The following is a 19,435-nucleotide window of genomic DNA, read 5'->3' on the forward strand; positions in this document are numbered from 1 at the left end:
TAGATGACAAATTCTAGCTAGTAAACACACATTGATTTGCGTTCCATGAACCAATACAAAAAAAAGGCAACATAAACCGTCTGGTTTGTTATATCTTAAGAAAATATGATAAAGGCAAATTCTAGTAAGTACATAGAGATCCTACAATTAAGCTTCCACGTAACACCACAAATCTTTATGGAAGCCTGGATCCGTGGAAAATTTCCCCACACGTTTATCGTCTCTTAGTGTCCATTTGATTGGAATTCTAAGAAGTGTGGCAGCTCTTCTTAAAAGAGTAGATGACAGATTATGAGTTCCATGGGACTAGCCTAGATTTAGTCTAAGCCAGCAAATTACAAGCAATGCCTGTTACCTATCCCATCCCATATTATATAGATATCCTGTTGTATAAAGTTAGGGGCTCTTCAGTTATGCGCAAATCCATAGTATGTATAAAGTATCACAACTCAAGACCTCACCCAAAAAGGCTAGTTGGAAGATATTACTTAGATTTTTTAATCCTGTATAAGTATCCAAAATCTCTCCAACAAATACCTGATGTGAGATACAATAGCACGGATCCTCACAAACTTCTCATATTTAAACTCTAGCGTTCTCTATAGATTAAGGATCCAAAACCCTTTAAATCTAATTATAAGAACCATGATTGGCCCATGGTCAACCCCAATGGGCTCATGCTATAATGTTCCCTAATCCACATAAGTCTTGGGCCGAGTCGACACTGATATTGTTTGTCACAACGTAGGATCTCACCTAAAAAGGCTAGTTAAACGGTATTATTTAGTTCTATAGTCTTGTATAATGATCCAAAATCTCTCCAGCGAATAAACGATGTGAGACTAAATATACACTTGCACGGCTCCTCACATAAAGGTGGGGCTCTTTATGAACAAAATTTCTTAGTGTGCATAGTAGAGGAGATCATATAGGGTGGTCTTTCTTTTTTTCCATGTATCCTACTAATGAAGGAATATCTTAATGTGGAAACAAAGAGTTAAAGCGGGCATGACTCCTACTAACGAAATTCGTCTATCCTGTGACTTAAAAAAGAGGAATGTGAAATGCTCATCCTTGGGGCCATCTGTCTGTATCTCTCTCTTCTTCCTTGTCAAGCTATCCTTTTCTTTCCATCCATTCGTGACACATTCCTCCTCCTCCTTGAGTCTCTTTCTTCTCTTCTGAAATACAGAGTCACTTCTCTCCGTTGCCATGGCATGTCTTCACCGTTACACAATACATAGCTAAATGATACACACCTAGTTAGTTATCCAATGACTCATACATACTTTTAAGCAAATTGATATACAGTTTTCAGAATATCGTATGCACCAGTACACAGTGCATGTTTAGATGGTATACACCCCAAAGATTTTTGATTTGTACTTTAAGCTTCTTTCATACATATCTATCAGCAACCTAGTACACACATCCAAATAAATCAAATATCTAAGTAAATTGATGCACAATTTTTAAAACATTGTATTTAACGATACACAATACACGTCAAGGTGATACACATTCAATTGATGCATGCCGATTTGTTGCGCGCGCGCGCGCGCACACACACAGAGAGAGAGAGAGAGAGAGAGAGAGAGAGAGAGAGAGAGAGAGAGAGAGAGAGTTCCTCTAGCTCTCTGCTCTTGAGGAAAACAGACTCTGATCCAGCTAAAGAAGCCTGGTTTACTTCCTGAACCAAGCCTTAACTACACCTGCGGGATGAACTAAACTTTGATCAGAAAATGAGCAACCGAACTGAAAGCAGAACCGTTATGTCATGCCCAAGTCCAAACTTTAAGTCTTGCACTGTATGTTCTAGGACTAGAAACCTTGATGCAGGCCATTAAGTACTTCAGCAAAGACATCAACAAGGACATTCTCGATGGCTCTCGACAGTAAGCCAACTTGTCATTGCCCTTAAACCTTTACCAAAACAACACTGTCAAGACTGTTGGAGACCTTATGAATCCACATTTTGTCATCCGGATCAGCTGCTCAGTGATAAGGTTGCCTAAATGCACATAATGAGACCAAGTACTTGAAAGGAGTACATATAGTCTATAAAACTCTTAGCAAACACAGAGCATATACTACAAAACACAAACAACCCAATGAAAAACACCTGAGAAAAAGATAGAGAAGAAGATGAGTAATGATAGAATGACAAACATTATACAGACAACAGCCCTCTCAACATTCTTTCCAAAGGAGACTAGTTGTGAGGGATTGTATGTCATCATGTTTGTCACCATAGCATTGAACAACAGAAAAAACAAAACTAGGGTAATGGAGGAGATCACCTATCAAACAGGTGTGGATGGAACTTCTGCACTAGCTGCAGAGACTTGATTTTGAGCCTCATGCATCATCTTCCTCATCTTCATCACCAACTTCCATCCCTCCACCACATAATCATACAAATGGAGGATGAAATACATGGCTAACCCTGCAATAATCCCATTAGATATTGAGTAGGTGAATGGAATTAAAAGCATCGTCAGGAATGCCGGCACAGCCTCCTTCATCTTCGACCACTCGATATCCATCACCATCTTCGACATCAAGACTCCGACCAGCACCAGCGACGGCCCGACAGCCCATGGTGGAACATTTGTCAACAATGGTGTGAAGAAGAGTGAGAAAAAGAAGCAGACACCGACAGTGATCGCAGTGATCCCCGTCCGGCCTCCTTCCTTTAGTCCGGCTGTCGACTCCAGGAATGTCGTCACCGTCGTGGTCCCGAGCACTGACCCCACGATCGTCGAGCTCGCATCCGCGATGAATGCACGGTATTCCCCCTCGAAACGCCCCTTGTCGTCCACGAACCCGCCGTACTGCGCCATCGAGTACATCGATCCGGTGGTGTCGAGGACGTCGACGTAAAGGAGTGTAATCACGGCAATCCAGACCTCGCTCCTGTTGAAGCCACTGAAGCTTATCTTCCCAGCCGTGCTTTTTATCAAACGGAAGTCCACCACCTTTTTGAAATACTCATAGTTAGCGTTCCCTGTAGGGCTGTCAGGGAAAATTGTGACCCTGGTGCCTCTAATCCAAGACACCAAGGTCACAAACACAATCCCATAGATCATGCTGCCCTTGACCTCGTTCGAGAGGCAGATGGCGGTGATGACGAACCCGAGGGCGCCGAGCCAGAATGTCGGGCTCTGCAAGGTCCCGCCGAGGCACTCGCCGGTGGTCGCATCGGTCTTGGCGCACGCTGCTATCTTGACCAATGTCGACGAGCTCGGTCCGATGAGGCCGACCCCCTGCTGGGACTGGAGGCCGGTGAAGGCGAGGAATAAGCCGATGCCGGCGGCCGATGCGAGGCGGATGTTGCGGGGGATCATGCGGGCCAATTTAGCACGAAGGCCGAGGACCGAAAGCGCGAGGAAGAGGCAACCTTCGAGCATGATGGCGGCGAGGCCGGTGCCGTAGGGGACGGGGCCGGAGCCGTGGAAGCCGACCATGTTGTAGGCGAAGTAGGCGTTGGTGCCCATGCCGGGGGCCAACGCGAGGGGGAGGTTGGCGAAGGAGCCCATGGAAAGGCAACCGATGATGGAGATAGCGACGGTGGCGACGACGAGGTCGCTGCGGGTACGAGAGAGGCACTGCAGGTAACCGGGATTGGATTGGAACTTGCACTCGGGGCCGGGGAGGGTGCGGTTGGCCGCGGGGAGGTGGGGATGGTCGGGGGTGCAGTCGTGGACGCTGCATGGGCCGCCGGAGTCGGTGAGGATGGAAGCGTTGACAGAGATGATGTAGGCCATTGTGAGGAAGGTGGCGAGGCCAGCGCGGAGCTCCTTGGTGAAGGAGGTTTTTCGGGCTTCAAGCTTGAAGTATCGGCCGACGGGGCTTTCGACGACTGCTCGGTTGAGGGCCGACTCCGCTCGCCGGCACGAGGCCGATACGCTTCTATAGGTGGTGCATGGGCTCCCTCCCATCTTTCCTTTCTCTCTCCCCCCCTCCTCTTGCACTCTATATCACACTCTCTTCACAGTCTCTCAGAGGAAAGAAGCAAGGTGGGATGAAAATTGGGGTCGGGAATGGCAATAAAGTCTCTCTCTCACTCACTTTGTTTCGCACTATCTTCCCAGTGATTATATCAGAGGAAAGAGGCAAGGTGGGATGAACCTGGGATTTGGTAATGGCAATGGAGCGTGTTTGACGTGGTGTTGAAGTATATATAAGGAAACGGATGGGTCAAAGGGAAGGTTTGGCGAATTCTTCTTTCAAGCGAAGATACACCCCCGACCCCTTACCCACGCGGTAAGCCACCTAATCAACGGTCGGGGGCGGATCTTTCGCGCAAAAGGATGCACCGTCCTTCCGGGAATCCCCCGTTACATTATCCATTTGTATCACGAGGTACATCCAAAGAGGAAAATTAATTTTACACTCTCCAAAAGATTCCGTATAACAAAAAGTCCGCTGGTCCTAAAATGTTTGGTCCCATAACTTCACCTACTTTAATTCCTGATCCTTAAGCTCCTTTTATTTTAAAATACGATGCCAAAAATGCCCCCGCCCCCCCCCCCCCCTCATCTCCCACCCCTGGCTATCTTAAGGTGAATTTCGATGGTGGTATGGCGGAGGATGGCGCATCCGGGGGTGTGGGTTTCGTGATCAGGGACCATCGTGGTACACTCATTGCGGCTGGAGGACGGAGTATCTTTGGCTGTTCGGTGGTGGGAGCAGAGGTGCAGGCTGCTTGGGAGGGACTTCTGGTCGCGAGACGGGCCCTGGGGGCCGACAGACTTGTTCTCGAGGGTGATTGCTCGACAGTGATTGACTGGATACGAGGTGTGGACACGTATGGGGATGGTCACCCGTTGATACGGGATATACGCAGTATGGTTCGAGAACTGATTTCATGTCAGATCGCCCATGCCTACCGAGAGGCGAACAGTGCAGCAGACTGGGTCGCCTCCTATGTTGCCCGGCATACTGGGGAGGCCTTTTGGTCTAGATTAGAGGGTGTCCCACATGCTTTATTTTGTCTACTTTTCTTTGACATGTCTGGATGTATCCATGTTAGAGGTATATGAATGAAATATCGTTTTGACCAAAAAAAAAAAAAAGAAAAGAAAAAGAAGAAGAAAACGGCCAGCAGCGGCCGCCGCCGACCAGGCCTGCCCCCTCCCGCGGCCGCCGCTGGCCCTGGCCTGCCCCCTCCCGAGTCCCCTCCTACGGTCGCGCCGCTGGGAATGCCTCTGCCCTCGCCCCCACAGTAGAGAGATGCCGAAGAAAAGGAAGAAAGGCGCCTTCAGTGTCCTGCAGCCATCGCTGGCCACGACTCGCCCTCCTCCAGCATCCGCCCTCCAGTCGTGGACCCTCTCCGGCGCCGCCGGCCTCGCGGGAGGAGAGGAGTTCTCCGCTGGCCAGCCGTGGCCGCCGCCATCGGCAGCCCGGCCCTCTTCCGGCGCCGCTGACTCGCAGGAGGAGAAGAAAGAAGAAAAAACAAGAAGGGAAAAAAAAAGAAAAAAGGAAAAAAAACAAGAAAAGAAAAGAAAAGAAGCAAAGAAAAGAAAAGAAAAAAAAAGAAAGAAAAGAAAAATAAATAAATAAATACATAAATAAATATTTATATTTATATGAATGAACTAATAAATAAATAAATAAATAAATAATATATTGTAATGAAATAAAATAATTATAAATAAATAAATAAATAAAGCCACCGTGGCTGCCGCCGGCCACGACCGGGCCCCTTTTTGTGGTCGCCATGGCCCGGCCCCCTTTGGCGCCACCGGCCTCATGAGTAAGTAAAAAAGGAAAAAAAAGAAGAAAATAAAATAAAATAAAAAGAAAGAAAAGAAAAATAAATAAATACATATATATATATGTATGAACAAATAAGTAAATAAATAATTATATTGTAATGAAATAAAATAATAAATAAAATAAATAAATAAATAAATAAAAGTCGCCGCAGCTGCCGCTGGGTGCGGCCGGGCCCTCTCGCACGGCCGCCACGGCCCGGCCTCCTTTTGGCACTGCCAGCTTCACGGGAGGAGAAAAATAGAAGAAAATAAAAAAAAGAAGAAAAGAAAAGAAAAAAAAGAAAAGAAAAAAATACATATGTATATAAGTGAATAAATAAGTAAATAAATAAATAAATAAATAAGATAATAAATAAATATATTGTAATGAAATATAATAATAAATAAATAAATAAATAAAAGCTGCCGCAGCCGCAGCTGGCCATGGCCAGGCCCCCTTTCGCGGCCGCCACAACCCAGCCCCCTTTTGGCACCGCCGGCTTCAGGAGAGGAGAAAATAAAAGAAAAGAAAAAAAAGAAGAAAAGAAAAGAAAAAGGAAAGAAGGAAAGAAAAAGAAGAAAATAAAATAAAAAAGAAAAGAAAGAAAGGAAAAATAAATAAATAAATACATATACATATATATATATATATAAATGAACGAATAAGTAAATAAATAAATAAATAAGGTAATAAATAGATATATTGTAATGAAATAAAATAATAAAATAATAAAATAAATAAATAAATAAATAAATAAAAGCCGTTGTAGCCGCTGCCGACTGCCACGGCCCGGCCCTCTTCTAGCACCGCTGGCCCCACAAGAGGAGAAAATAGAAGGAAAAAAGAAAAGAAAAGAAAAGAAAAGAAAAGAAAAAGAAAAGAAAAAGAAAGAAAAAAATAATGAGTGAGTGGCAAATAATCTGATCTTTATGATATTGATAGGTACAGTGGATTTGTCACCATTGGAATTAGTTAAGTAAGCTTAAAACAATTCATATAGCCTTGAACACAGTTAGCCATTCCAATTACATTAATAAGCTTGGTACACAAGTAATATAGTATGGCACTTATTTAAATAAGTTTGGCACGCAATTAATCAATGTTTGAACACTTAATCTAGTATGGCACAAAATTAAATCTTCTTGGCACACAGTTAAATAAGCTTGAAACATACTTAATATAGCATGGCATACAGTTAAATTATTTTGGAATACGGTTAAATCTTTTCTGCACATAGTTAAATCTTCTCTATACACAATTAAGTCTTCTCTGCATACAGTTAAATTTTCTTTACACATGTTAAGTTAAGAGTTAACTACTCAAAAAAGAGTTAACTGATTTCAAACTTTTTGCAATATTGAGCCTTCTTAACTTAATTGTGTGCAGAGAAAACTTAATTATATACAGAGAAAATTTAACTGTGTGCAGAAAATATTTAACTGTGTTCCAAAATAATTTAACTGTATGCCATGCTAGATTAACTGTGTTTCAAGCTTATTTAACTGTGTGCCGAGAAAAAACCATATATGAATATGTTCTTGGTTTTTTGTTTAATTTTAGAAAGTTAAAATCTTTGAATGAAGAGGATTTGAAAAAATATTATCTTAATCTCGAAAACTTTTTAAAGCATGGTGAATATTCTGATATTGATGGTCTTGATCTATTTTCAGAGTTAAAAGTTTTAAAAGAAGTTTTACAAATAAAAACTAGTATCCCCATTGATACTTTATGTTTTATTAAAAAAATAGATTATTTTCCAAATGCATGCATTGCTTACAGGATATTGTTAACAATATCTATAACAGTTGCTTCTGCTGAAAGAAGTTTTTTAAAATTCAAATTGATAAAATATTATTTGCAGTTAACTATGTCACAAGAAAGATTAAATAAATTAGCTATATTATCAATTGAAAATAGTATTTTAATGAATCTTGAATACAAAAATTTGATTAGTAATTTTGCATCTCAAAAAGCTAGATAAATTATTTCTAAATAAATTTTTAAAGTATTTTACACTTATTATAATTTTTTTATTATTTTTTTTAAAATGCCTCTTTAATGAATTCGTTTTAGGCTTCCAAATACATTGGGCCATCTTGAATTAGTGCAGCTTATGAATACTGTCGGTTTTTATGATGCCTGATTGCTTGGTGAAATGGGCTTTGAGAAAAATCATCAAATAAATGACGACCATTGCTATCCATGTCAACCACGATTCCTTGTGAAGAAGACAAAAGCAGGAGTTAGTATAGACCTAAATTATACATATGGTTTGACAGATTTATCACCTTTTATTTATTTATTCATTTATTTCTGTACGATGGGATTTATGATGCCCTACGTAGTAGGAATTGTTCTTCCTCATTTAACCCCAGCAACTGTATACGACGATGTTAGCAAGCTGACAAATTAAACGTCTTCATGTGTCAGACACCATTGAACATAATATCCAACAATATAACCATTTACTTTCTTTTTTTTCTTTCTCAAGAACAAGGGAAAGAGAAAAGGAAGGGATAAGCCCACCCCTACGTAGCAGCTCTCATTGGGCCCCCACCCCGCCAGGAGAGTATTCGATGCGGGCAGAAATGTCCATATGTTGGGCACCCTGGTCGGTTTTACTCATACTTTTTCCACCCGTTGGCCCGACTCGGTGATCCCTCTGGGCTCCAGCACACCTAGCACTACCGAGGCTACCAGCGGACTAGTAGCTTTTCCAAATCCCGTGTCCGAGCAGAAAGATCCGATCTCCTCAATTTAATCGACGCTCGCGCGTTTCATACTCGAAACCACTTGGTTGGAAATAAGACCCCGTTCTGCTGAGCTACCACCTCAATGGCACCATTTACTTATTTCGGCGGACAAAACTAAGACAAATTTAGCACCATCTATTGAATAAATGGATCGAATATAAATCCAAAATATCAAATTGCTATTGTTTATATATTGATTTGGATAAAGTTAGACCCTTCTGACACCAACCATGTCCCATCTCTCAAATTGCCTTTTTTTCCTCCCCTTTATTTTTTCTCTTTTCCTAAATCACTCGAAGGTGGTGGAAATGATGTTCTAACCGATTGCCATGTTGCATCTCCACTGCATGCATCAGTTTCGAGCTGCATAATGGTAGAAATGATGGAAATCTTTGCAGAGAAAGCATATCGGGAGACTCGAATTGTTATCAAACGATAGCTAAAAAGAGCATCCCTGTCCCTCGAAACTCGTAGGATTCGGTCTTTATCTTATTTAAATTTTTCTTCAGTACCGCTATGTCTCTCTACTTGCAGCTTATTTTATTAATGAAGTACTATAAAAGTTCAACTTTCTTGCATGCGTATGGAAGGGGGGTTATTGTAATGTTTTGAGGGACTGAACAGCATATTCTTTTGAGAAAAAGAGCAAGAGTACTGAGGCACCTAAAGCGAGGAAAGCTTCGAAATGCGTCCAAGGCCTCACTTTAAAATAATACTATAATTATACTTCAAATTACAAGCAGGAGAGGGGATTGAGTGATCATATGGCTCCAATTATTCTATATCTGTCACATTCAAATAAAAGTGAATACTAGTTTTCTTCCTCGTCCTCCAAAGATTATTAAGCTTTCTCTTCTTTTAATGACCTTTCTTTAAGGGGGTTGTAGGTTTTGTTGAGACAATCATTCTACCCATCGGTTTGCGAGTTAATATGAGTGATTGATACCGATGTGGCTTCATGTGGACGGCATGCCTCAGTGTAATTTTGGATTTCTTTTGGTTTAAAAAAAGATCTTAAAGAAACTGACTAAATCGGCTACGTCGGCGCCATGGCGGATCCTGGAGTGGGCAAATCGGCTACGTCGGCGCCGGGGGAGGCAGTTGGGACTCGGCCACCTGGCCCTGGGGAGGAGGCGAAGGCCCCCACTTGGTCGGAGGTGGCAAAGGGTGCTCCGAGGCAGTCGGTCTGGACAAACCATAGGATCTCTCCACGGGAGCTACAGGCACTGCAGAGTAAGTTCCCGGAGATCTTGGAGGTGCCGGACCAAGAGCTGGAGGGGGCGAGGTCGGAGTGGCGGAGCACTACAGTTATTGTACGGAGCTTGGGCAGGAGTGTTCCGGCCGCTTGGGTAGCGAAGGAGATCCGCAGGGTGGGTAAGCTGCAGTATGATGTCGAGTGTTTCTCTCTGGTGGAAGGTTTCATCGTTGTGAGGTTTGCCAACGGCGAAGATCGGGAGGCTGCACTGTTGAATGGTCCATGGTCTGTGGCCGGGCAGCTGCTAGCCATGGAACGGTGGCGCCCCAACTTCGTTCCGGGTGCCGGTGGGCTAGGCAGAGTGGTAGTGTGGCTTCGGCTCCCGGGGCTTCCTCTGGACTACTGGAAGGGGACGACTCTGTTCCGCATCGCTGCGAGGGCCGGTGAACCTCTGGCAGTGGATAGCTTCACGGAACAGGGGGGTCGTTTTGGCTTCGCAAGGGTCAAGATTGCCTTGGACTGCTCCGCCCCTCTGAAGCCGGGGATCTTCTTGAAGGGGAGTTCGGAGAGAGCTGAGGATAAATTCTGGCAGGCTTTCGTCTATGAAAACCTGCCGGCTCCATGCTCCAGATGCGGTAGGATTGCTCACCCAATGAAGGAATGTGGCGCCCTCTCTCCGGCGATGGGAGGGGGGGATGGTGTGGTGGGGAGCTCGGATACAGGGAAGAAGACGGCTGGGGAGAGCTTCTCGGAGCCCTCGGTGGTGGCGGATGGGGAGGCAGGCGATTTGGGAGTACAGGGGGTTTTTGGTCCTTGGATGGTTACGAACCGCCTTCGCGTCCATCGTCCGGCCAATCCTCCTAGGCGGGGGACGGAGACGTCCGAGCAGAAGGGGAAGCCGGAACCGGCACCATCCCCAGCTCGCGCTGCCTTAAGGACCACCGGAACTGTGCCGGCTTCCAGCTCTTCCCCGATCGACCTGGAGGGGTGGCAAAAGCCCTCCAAGTTCGCCCGGCGGCGGACGTTGGAGAAGGATGTATCGGTCGCCGGAGGAGGGGCGATCGGGGAAGAACCGAGTCAACCCGGTCCTCACTCAGAGCCGCTGGCTGAGCCGGGGAGTAAACCGGGTTCGAGTGGGGCCAGCTCTTCGATGGGCCAGGCTGAAGGGCCCAAGCAGGCCTATCGCTCCAGTGGGCCGGGCCCTAGTCATCTGAAGCGGTCGAGAGCGCCCACGGGAGGCAGAGCCCAGTTCGATGGGGGGCAACGACCGGTGGTGAAGCTCTCCGGCAGGTTGGAGGGTGCCCGTCGCTGGCGTAGCCGGAGTTCTCCGCCGCCTCAATCGGTGATGCGTAAGCGTTCCCTGAGGGTGCTTCCGGAGCACCGGGGAGGTGGGGGGGTGTCTGACATCGGTGGTGGGGTGACGACCGGGCGGAAGCCGACGCGGACGGACAAGGCGGCGAAGGCGAACCTGGCGGAGACGGTGGTGGTGACGTCGACTGGTGCCTCCACGGTGTCGGCGGCGTCGGATCGGAGGAAGGATGCCGAGTATGAGGCTGGCTGGGTGGGAGCGACTGCAAACGGAGTCGGGGAAGTCCCTGTTGGCACAGCGTGCCATTTGGCACGGGCTAACAGTGATCCTAATCTGGCGGCCTTCCTCCTCCACGGGGAGGACTTTAAGGGTGGTGGCGTTCCCTTGGGTGCTGGGGAGCTGATGGGGACTGACACAGAGCCAGTTTTGAGGGCTGGGGATGGGGTAGACAGGAAGGGGAAGCACAAGGAGGTGGTGTCCCAGTTGATGGCGTCTGTGATGGGGGTCAGGTCCGAGGTCGTGTGTGGACAGCGGGATGCGGAGGTAGCCGGTAGCAGTGGCCCCGGGGAAGTGGGCTACGCCAACTTGTCGGGTGAATTATGAAGATTCTCTTATGGAATTGCTGTGGAGCGGGGAAGCCGTCATTTATTCCGGCATTTCGCAGGTTGGTGCAACTTTATAGTCCTGATATTTGTGTCCTTTTCGAGACCCGGTTATCCGGTAGGGGCCTTCAGAAGGCAAGAAGGGCAGTACCGGGAGGATGGGGATTTTTTGCAGTTGATTCTCAAGGGCTATCCGGTGGTATCATTGTCACTTGGGCGCAGGGGTGCTGCCAGTTGGATATTTTCAATGTATGCAACCAAGAGGTGATTATGGTCATCTCGGAGGGGAATAGAAACCCGTGGGTTTTGGCAGCGGTGTATGCGAGTACAGATTATAGGGTGAGGAGGATCCTGTGGGAGGAGGCCACCCAGTTGATTGGTCAGGGACATCCAATGTTGATGGCAGGTGATTTTAACTGTATAGTTGACCCTCAGGAGAAGATGGGGGGGAAGCCTTTCTCTTGTGAGAGGAAGATTAGGGAGTTCCAGGACTTTCTCATGATGAATGGTTTGGTTGATTTGGGCTTTGTTGGCCCAAAGTTTACATGGTGTAATAATCAGCAGGGACAGGCCAGAGTTTGGGAGAGGCTAGACAGAGCTTGTGCTACTGCTGGGTGGATACAGAGTTTTCCTGATCACCAGGTTCGTCATTTGCCGAGGATTGCTTCGGATCACTGTCCACTATTGGTTAGCACCGATGTATTTGTTCCAGCCCGTTCCCCTTTCAGGTTTGAGAAGATCTGGCTCAGCTATCCTCGATCTTGGGAGATGGTGCGGGAGGCTTGGAGGGTGCCTGTTAGGGGAGATGCTATGTACCGAGTCTCACGCAGATTGGAGATGACGAGGAGACGGCTTCGGCGATGGAACCGTGAGGAGGTGGGGAATATCTTTAGGAGGGTGGAGGATCTCGAGGGGGTGATTACCAGACTACAGCTTCAGGAGTCCCAGGGGGGGCTTATCAGAGGAGGAGGTGGGGGAGCTCAGATCCCACTTGGCATTGCATGATTCCCTACTTAGACAGCATGAGATATTTTGGAGACAGAAGTCTAGGATACAGTGGTTACTGGATGGGGATCGGAATACCAGTTTTTTTCATCAGGCGACAGTTATCAGGAGACACCAGAATCGGGTCAAAGCTATCAGGGGCGAGGATGGGGTGATAACGGAGGATCCCGTTCAGATTCGGCGGATCGTGGAGAGCTTTTTCAGGACATGGTGGACGGAGCAGTTAGGGGATGGGAGCTCAGTGGACTTTCCAGCTCCGGGGGTTAGGGTGTCGGAGGAGGAGACTGCAGCGCTGATCAGGCCAGTTTCGGAGAGGGAGATTAGGGAGGCGGTCTGGTCCCTTGAGGGGACAAGGCTCCGGGGCCAAATGGTTTTCCACCGTTATTCTTCCGGAGGTACTGGATGATAGTTGGGTATGATGTGACGGCTGCCATTCAGCAGTTCTTTTGTACGTCTACGATGCCTCCCGAGTGGCAGCGGACCTTCATTACACTGATACCGAAGCGGCGGGACGCCACTGAGCCAGGCCATTTTCGTCCGATTAGCCTTTGTACGACCTTGTACAAGGCTACGGCGAAGATACTTGCAGTGAGGTTGAGGGATATTCTTCCGAGATTGATCAGTCCGGAGCAGGGTGCTTTTCTGGGTGGGCGGAGTATTTCAGATAATGTGATGATTGCCCAGGAGTTCATGTTTGATCTGCACAGAGCCCCGATGAGGAGGAGCTTGATGGGAATCAAGCTTGATATGGAGAGGGCCTACGACAGGATGTGTTGGGATTTCCTTCTGCGCTCCATGCAGGGGTTTGGCTTTCATGCGACATGGATCAGCTGGGTTATGGGATGTGTGAGGGCTCCCTCATTTGCCATCTTGGTGAATGGCTCGCCGTCCCATTTTTTTGAGTCTGCTGGAGGGCTTCGACAGGGATGCCCCCTTTCACCTCTCTTGTTTATTTTGTGCGCAGATGCGCTTTCCAGAGCTCTCAGACAGGCGATGGACTCTGAGGAGATGGAGGTTTATAGACCGGTGGTGGGCGCCCCGTCGTTGTCTCACCTGCTTTTCGCCGATGATTGTTTATTGCTTGCTCGGGCTACGAGGCGGACCGCGGAGGCCCTCCGCAGGATCATCTGGCACTACTGTGAGGCATCAGGACAGAGAGTTAACCTGGGAAAGTCCTCTGTTTGTTTCAGCCCGAGGATCAGGTCGGCGGTGAGGACCACTATCTTAGAGATTTTGGGGGTGGGCGAGCAGGAGGGCATGCTGAGGTACCTGGGGGTCCCGATTTCTGGTCGGCGGCTGCGGAGCAGGGACTGCTCATCACTTGAGCTCAGCATCAGACAGAGATTGGAGGGATGGCAGATGCATACTCTATCCATGATGGGGAGGATCACATTGGTTCGGTCAGTCCTTTCTTCGATCCCTATCTATTTATTGTCCAATTCCTTTATTCCAGTGTCTCTTGTGAGGTCTCTTGAGCAGATCTTTAGGAACTTTATTTGGGGGAGGAGTAGTGGCAGAGGAGGTATCCATTTGGTGGCATGGGAGGTGGTGTGTCAGCCGATCAGGTTCGGTGGGCTGGGGGTGCAGTCCCTGATGGCTAGGCGGGAGGCGCTAGCGGCGCGACATGCAGTGAGATTTGTGTTAGAGCCGGATAGTCTGTGGTCCTCGCTGATGAGGGCCAAATATGGAGCTTTGATACCTGGGGTGCGTGGCGGCCGTACCCACTCGCCGTTGTGGAGGGAGATGTGTGCTAGAGCTGCGCTGGTGTTACCGGAGTTGAGATGGGCCATTGGAGATGGGCGGTCGATCGACGTTTTGGAGGACAGGTGAGTGACTGAGCAGCCGATCAGCCGTCTTCCGACTATGGTGGACTCGGCGAGGATTGCTGGATTCAGGGTCCGTGATCTGATAGACCCAGAGGGGGGCCGTTGGAGGGAGGGTCTGATTCGGGAGGTGTTTGGGGAGCAGTTGGCTGAGTTGGTCTTGGATATTCCGATTCCCTGGCAGGAGGTGCCGGACAGGTTAGTCTGGCGGCCGACGGGCCGAGTGCAGGTGCGAGCTCGGGATCTCCATTCCTTGATCAGTAGGGCACCAGATCGGTGGATTGAGGGCAGATGGATCTGGCGGTTGCGATGTCATCCGCGGGTGGCGCTCTTCTTCTGGAAGGTGGCATGGGGTTGTCTACCGACCAGGAGCATGCTAGCTAGACGGGGCATGTTGATCTCTTATTGTTGTGAGCTGTGTTTGGGGACGGAGGAGACCATTGACCATGTTTTATTGCAGTGCCCCAGGGCCAGGGAGGTATGGAGTAGGTCCCCTGTTACATTACCCCTTTCGGTGGAGACGGCCCAGGACCTGATGCACGTTTTGAGAGCCTCCATGCGGAGCCCATGTTTTGCTCGGGAGGGCATCATGATGGCATACATCATTTATCATATCTGGCTGGATAGGTGTGCCCGCATATTTGAGGGGAGGAGGTGGTCTTCGCGGATGGTGGTGGATCATGCAGTGCTACGTGCAGGGGAGATCGTCGTGGCCTCTGCTTCTGTTACCTCTTGGATGGCCAGGGACATCTGGGGTACTTCCTCCGCTGAGATAGCGCCCAGGTTCGCCCTGGTTTCTTGGGTACCCCCACCCCTTGGTCATCTCAAGATAAATTTGATGGTAGTAGGCTGGTGGATGGTGTCTCTGGAGGTGTGGGATTTGTGATCAGAGACTGTGGGGGTAGACTGATAGCCGCTGGGGGCCGCAGCATTTCAGGACCTACCGTTGTCGGGGCAGAGTTGTGTGCTGCTTGGGAGGGCCTATCCTTTGCGAGGAGGGCTCTCGGTGCTGTCCGGGTGTTTCTCGAGGGAGACTCCTCAGTGGTGATCGACTGGATTCAGGGGGTGGATAGGTTCGGTGATGGCCATCCACTTATCCTTGAGACTAGGAGACTGGCTCAGGAGATGGGTGACTTTCATGCTGCACATGTGTATCGGGAGGCGAACAGAGCGGCTGACTGGGTCGCCTCCTATGTTGCCCGGCACTCGGGAGGGTTTCTTTGGACATCAGTAGCTGAGTGTCCTACCCCGTTGTTGTCTTTACTTTCTTTTGATATGGCCGCATGTACTCAAGCTAGAGATATATGAATTGCCGTTTTCACCAAAAAAAAAAAAAGAAACTGACTAAAAGTCCCCGTCTGGGAACACCCAGCCCCACACCCCCAAACTCGCATGCTGGCCCACCCTGGATCAAGAAGATCAGGGTCCAGAAATTGCAAATCGTGGGTGAGCTTATCTCAAACATCAAGCCCCTTCGCAAGACAATGGAGAGTTGTGGGAAATTAAGAGTCAGAAAAACATGCTGCTAAGCTTTCAGCTGAGAATGGAATAGGGTTATGGTGATGGCTACAGTAATCAGCTGAATCCAAAAAAGCTCGTGTGGTGATGGAAAGGGGCACCTTTTGCTTTAAAATATTTGGGCGATGATGAATGACAGTGTGACTTTTCAAACTAGGGATGTGTTCAGAGAGACTAATAGAATCGCAAACTGGGTGGCTTTTTATGTGGCTTATCACTCCGAAAGTATTCTATGGGCTGGAGAAGAGGAGTTGCTTAGAACACTTCGAGATCTAAAAATTTGTTTTCCAAAATGTAAACATTTTTTTTTTGTGCATGTATGTAACCTTTAAGGAGGACCATTTCAACATCATTGGGCTTTTGGATATTATAAAGAGAGAAGTTCAAGACCACGGGAATGTTGTTAGGTGCTTGCACTACTAAACGTTTCTCTTGTGTTCCTTGGTGTTTCCCGGGGAAATGTTTGACAGTTGGGTCGTTGAGACAGGAGTAGGACAAGTAGGTCCGGGTTAGATTGACCGGTCAAGTGTTTTGTTTGACCAGATCGGACCGGACTGGACTCCTGCAGTTGGTCGCTAGGTGCGAGATCCAGGTCCATGTCCGAGACCTGAATTTGGTTGGAGACATTTCAGTTCCTGTTTGTTTGGGGTCCTTTGCCTCAATTAGCTTTTTGAGGGGAGATCTAAGGGATAATAGCAGGCTCTTGTAAGCAAGCTCGTGTGAGAATTAGATGATCCATCTAATTTGTGATCTTGGGTGAGTTCTCGTTGGGCTGAACCATTTAGATGAGTCTCAAACTCGAACTATTTGCAGAATTGGATCTAGGTATGGGGCTCAATTTGGGTCAGTTGGACTCGGTTGAACACTTGGGGCATTTCTAGAACCGACAATTTTATGAACATACTATTTTTGTTTGTAGGATTTGAGAGCTAGGGCATCTTTGTCTCCAAAATATAGTTATTATAAGGGAACAGTATGAACAAGTATGAATATAAATTCAACTTTAGCCATACAAAATGTGATACTTGAGCCTATGGCCCAGGTCCAACTTAGATTAGGGCCTACCTGTAAGACGGTGTCCTCCTTGCTTAATGAAGGGCACGCCTTTGTTAAAATAGAGGTACATTTTTGTTTCTTCCTATTCTTGCAAGCGACCGAAACCCTAGCGCCACTCCATTGTTTCTCACTTGCCACTCTTTCTCCTTGCGCACCTCTCTCTTGACATCTCTCTTGCGCCTCCTCTCTTTGTCCACCCAAACCCGCCTCTTCTTTGCCGCGTCTCATCGCTCGTACTCATCCGCGATAGGGTTGGTACCCAAGTCGGCTTCTTGTTGGTTATTTTATGTGCCTTTTCGTTTTATAATCCATAGTTTTCTTGTATAGTTTAGTAATTTTAATGCCGGTCAATATTCGATCTTCATTACCTAATTTCTTGGATTTGGAATATCTTTAGATCGGTCAATTCACTTGGTATGGGGAACTTAACGGTTTCTTGATGTTTCTTGGTTAATCTGTTGGATTTTAAGTTATTGTTAGTCAATACAAAGCGATCTAGGATCCTTGATGAATTTGTCGAATGTTGATATTTTGCAAGGAGTTATGCTCAGCTTTCGGTGGTTGATTTGTTGGATTTTAGTTTCATCTTTAGCTAGTGCACTTGATTTGAAGTGATTAGGGTTTCTTGATGAATCCGTCTTGCATTTTTTAGAATATAGAATTGTTGGTTCTTCTTCGAGAGTTTCCATTCGATTGTTGGTGGTTAATTTTTCTAGCTTTTGAGTTTGATTTTTGGCTGTTTAGTTGAGAAAATACACTTTGTAGTAATTATTATCAAATATTATGAAAATTGCGCTGTTTATTTGTGTACTTTACAAAATTTGATCAAGCACCCATGCATTTTTCATAATCATGAGATTTTGCTACAATTATTCTAATTAATTGAATTTTTGGAACTTCTGCATGAATCTTTGGATTTTGTATATTGATGTATTTAAATATAATGATTTGGAAAATCGTGCTTGCATATCAATTATTGAAATTTGATATTCATCTGTAATTATGGAATTGTACATGCTGAGCCAAATTTGTATAATGCAAAATAAATATGACAATATTCATTGCATCATTTAGATTTTTGTGTATATTGATTGGACTCTCAGGTTAACTATATTTTGGACCATACTAAACGAAATTATACATTGGCATTTGGCATTTGATTATTCTCGAACTTGATTACTTTGGACCAATTATGCGGAAGTTCAATATGGTACTTTGGACCTACTCCAGAGGGGCTAAGTGCGGTACTTTGGACCGTATCACAGGAATTTTATGTGGCTATGATTATATTGATTGATGAGTTAATAAAATATTTTTGAAAAATAATGATCATAAGCTATTCATTGAAACATTGGTATAGTAACTTTGGCTTTGATATTCGTGTCTAAAATGCTCTTTGGATCATATGTAGATTATTGGTTTGGAAAATTTTATATATATGGCAGCATATTGGAGCTATATGTATGACTTTGATCACAAAATATTATTTGCTAAATAAGATTTTGTATCATGCACTCATGTTTATTATACTTGCTTGATCCTTTTGACTATGTTTTGTTCACTTACTGGGCTATTAGCTCACTCTTATTTATTTATTTTTTACAGAGCCTGGAGCATAGGAGGGAACCAGTAGTAGATTATGAGAGTAAAATAAGATTTTAGATTTAGTTGTATCAAACCAACTTTTACAATTTTGTTTGATTAAATTGGTTGAGGTATAGCTTCACTTCAATATGTTAATTGATAATGTTTTGAGGATTGGCTTTTAGTGAGTTCCAGAATTTATTATTACTTCGATTATTGATCGTTCATTTGACAGATTATCATCTTGCATGGTGGGTTGTCACATTCCTCGGCATGTGTCCTTGGGTTAGGGGGCGAGAAGCTGATCACTTGGACTACAAGATCCAATTGCAACTTTCAAATGGTTGCTTGTGATCATAAATTTGTCACACCAAACAATTCTTGCTGGTCTACCCATCTCATGCTCTAATATATACTTTCAAACACTTTCAATGTTCAAATAATTCAAGAATTAATGCATAAGAAATAAATTTGTAGTTTTAGTAATCTTGTACACTGATAGCCTTCCTCTCTTTTTCATTTTAAGAATTTTTAAGTACCAGCTTTAATGGGCTGCCAAGTTTTTTAGTCTCTTTGGAAGGGTCCAATCTTCATACCAAAACAATGCTCCATTGCCTTGTGTCACAAATGGATTAGTTCTTTTGACCGCAACCCCACTGCACACCATATGGAAATCCATGAATGGTACCAATCCTCTTGCACCATGTGGCATAAGGCTATTTTCACTAATCAAAATTGTCACTTAGCCTTAGAGCAAAGTTTTTCTCTTTTTTTTCACCTAATCAAAATTGTCGCCTCATATTCAAATCAACGTTTTGTCATTTAATGAA

General features: G+C 45.9%; 1 protein-coding gene across 1 annotated transcript; it reads right to left on the reverse strand.

Moving 5' to 3' along the window:
* Nucleotides 1-1,973: 1,973 nt before the first annotated feature.
* Nucleotides 1,974-4,205, reverse strand: LOC103719649 (adenine/guanine permease AZG2). Its single transcript, XM_008808990.4, has one exon. The coding sequence runs from the start codon at nt 3,939-3,941 to the stop codon at nt 2,304-2,306; it is 1,638 nt and encodes a 545-aa protein (XP_008807212.2). The 5' UTR covers nt 3,942-4,205; the 3' UTR covers nt 1,974-2,303.
* Between the last annotated feature and the right edge of the window lie 15,230 nt (nt 4,206-19,435).

This window comes from Phoenix dactylifera, chromosome 14 (assembly GCF_009389715.1).
Source record: "Phoenix dactylifera cultivar Barhee BC4 chromosome 14, palm_55x_up_171113_PBpolish2nd_filt_p, whole genome shotgun sequence".
Taxonomy (NCBI): domain Eukaryota; kingdom Viridiplantae; phylum Streptophyta; class Magnoliopsida; order Arecales; family Arecaceae; genus Phoenix; species Phoenix dactylifera.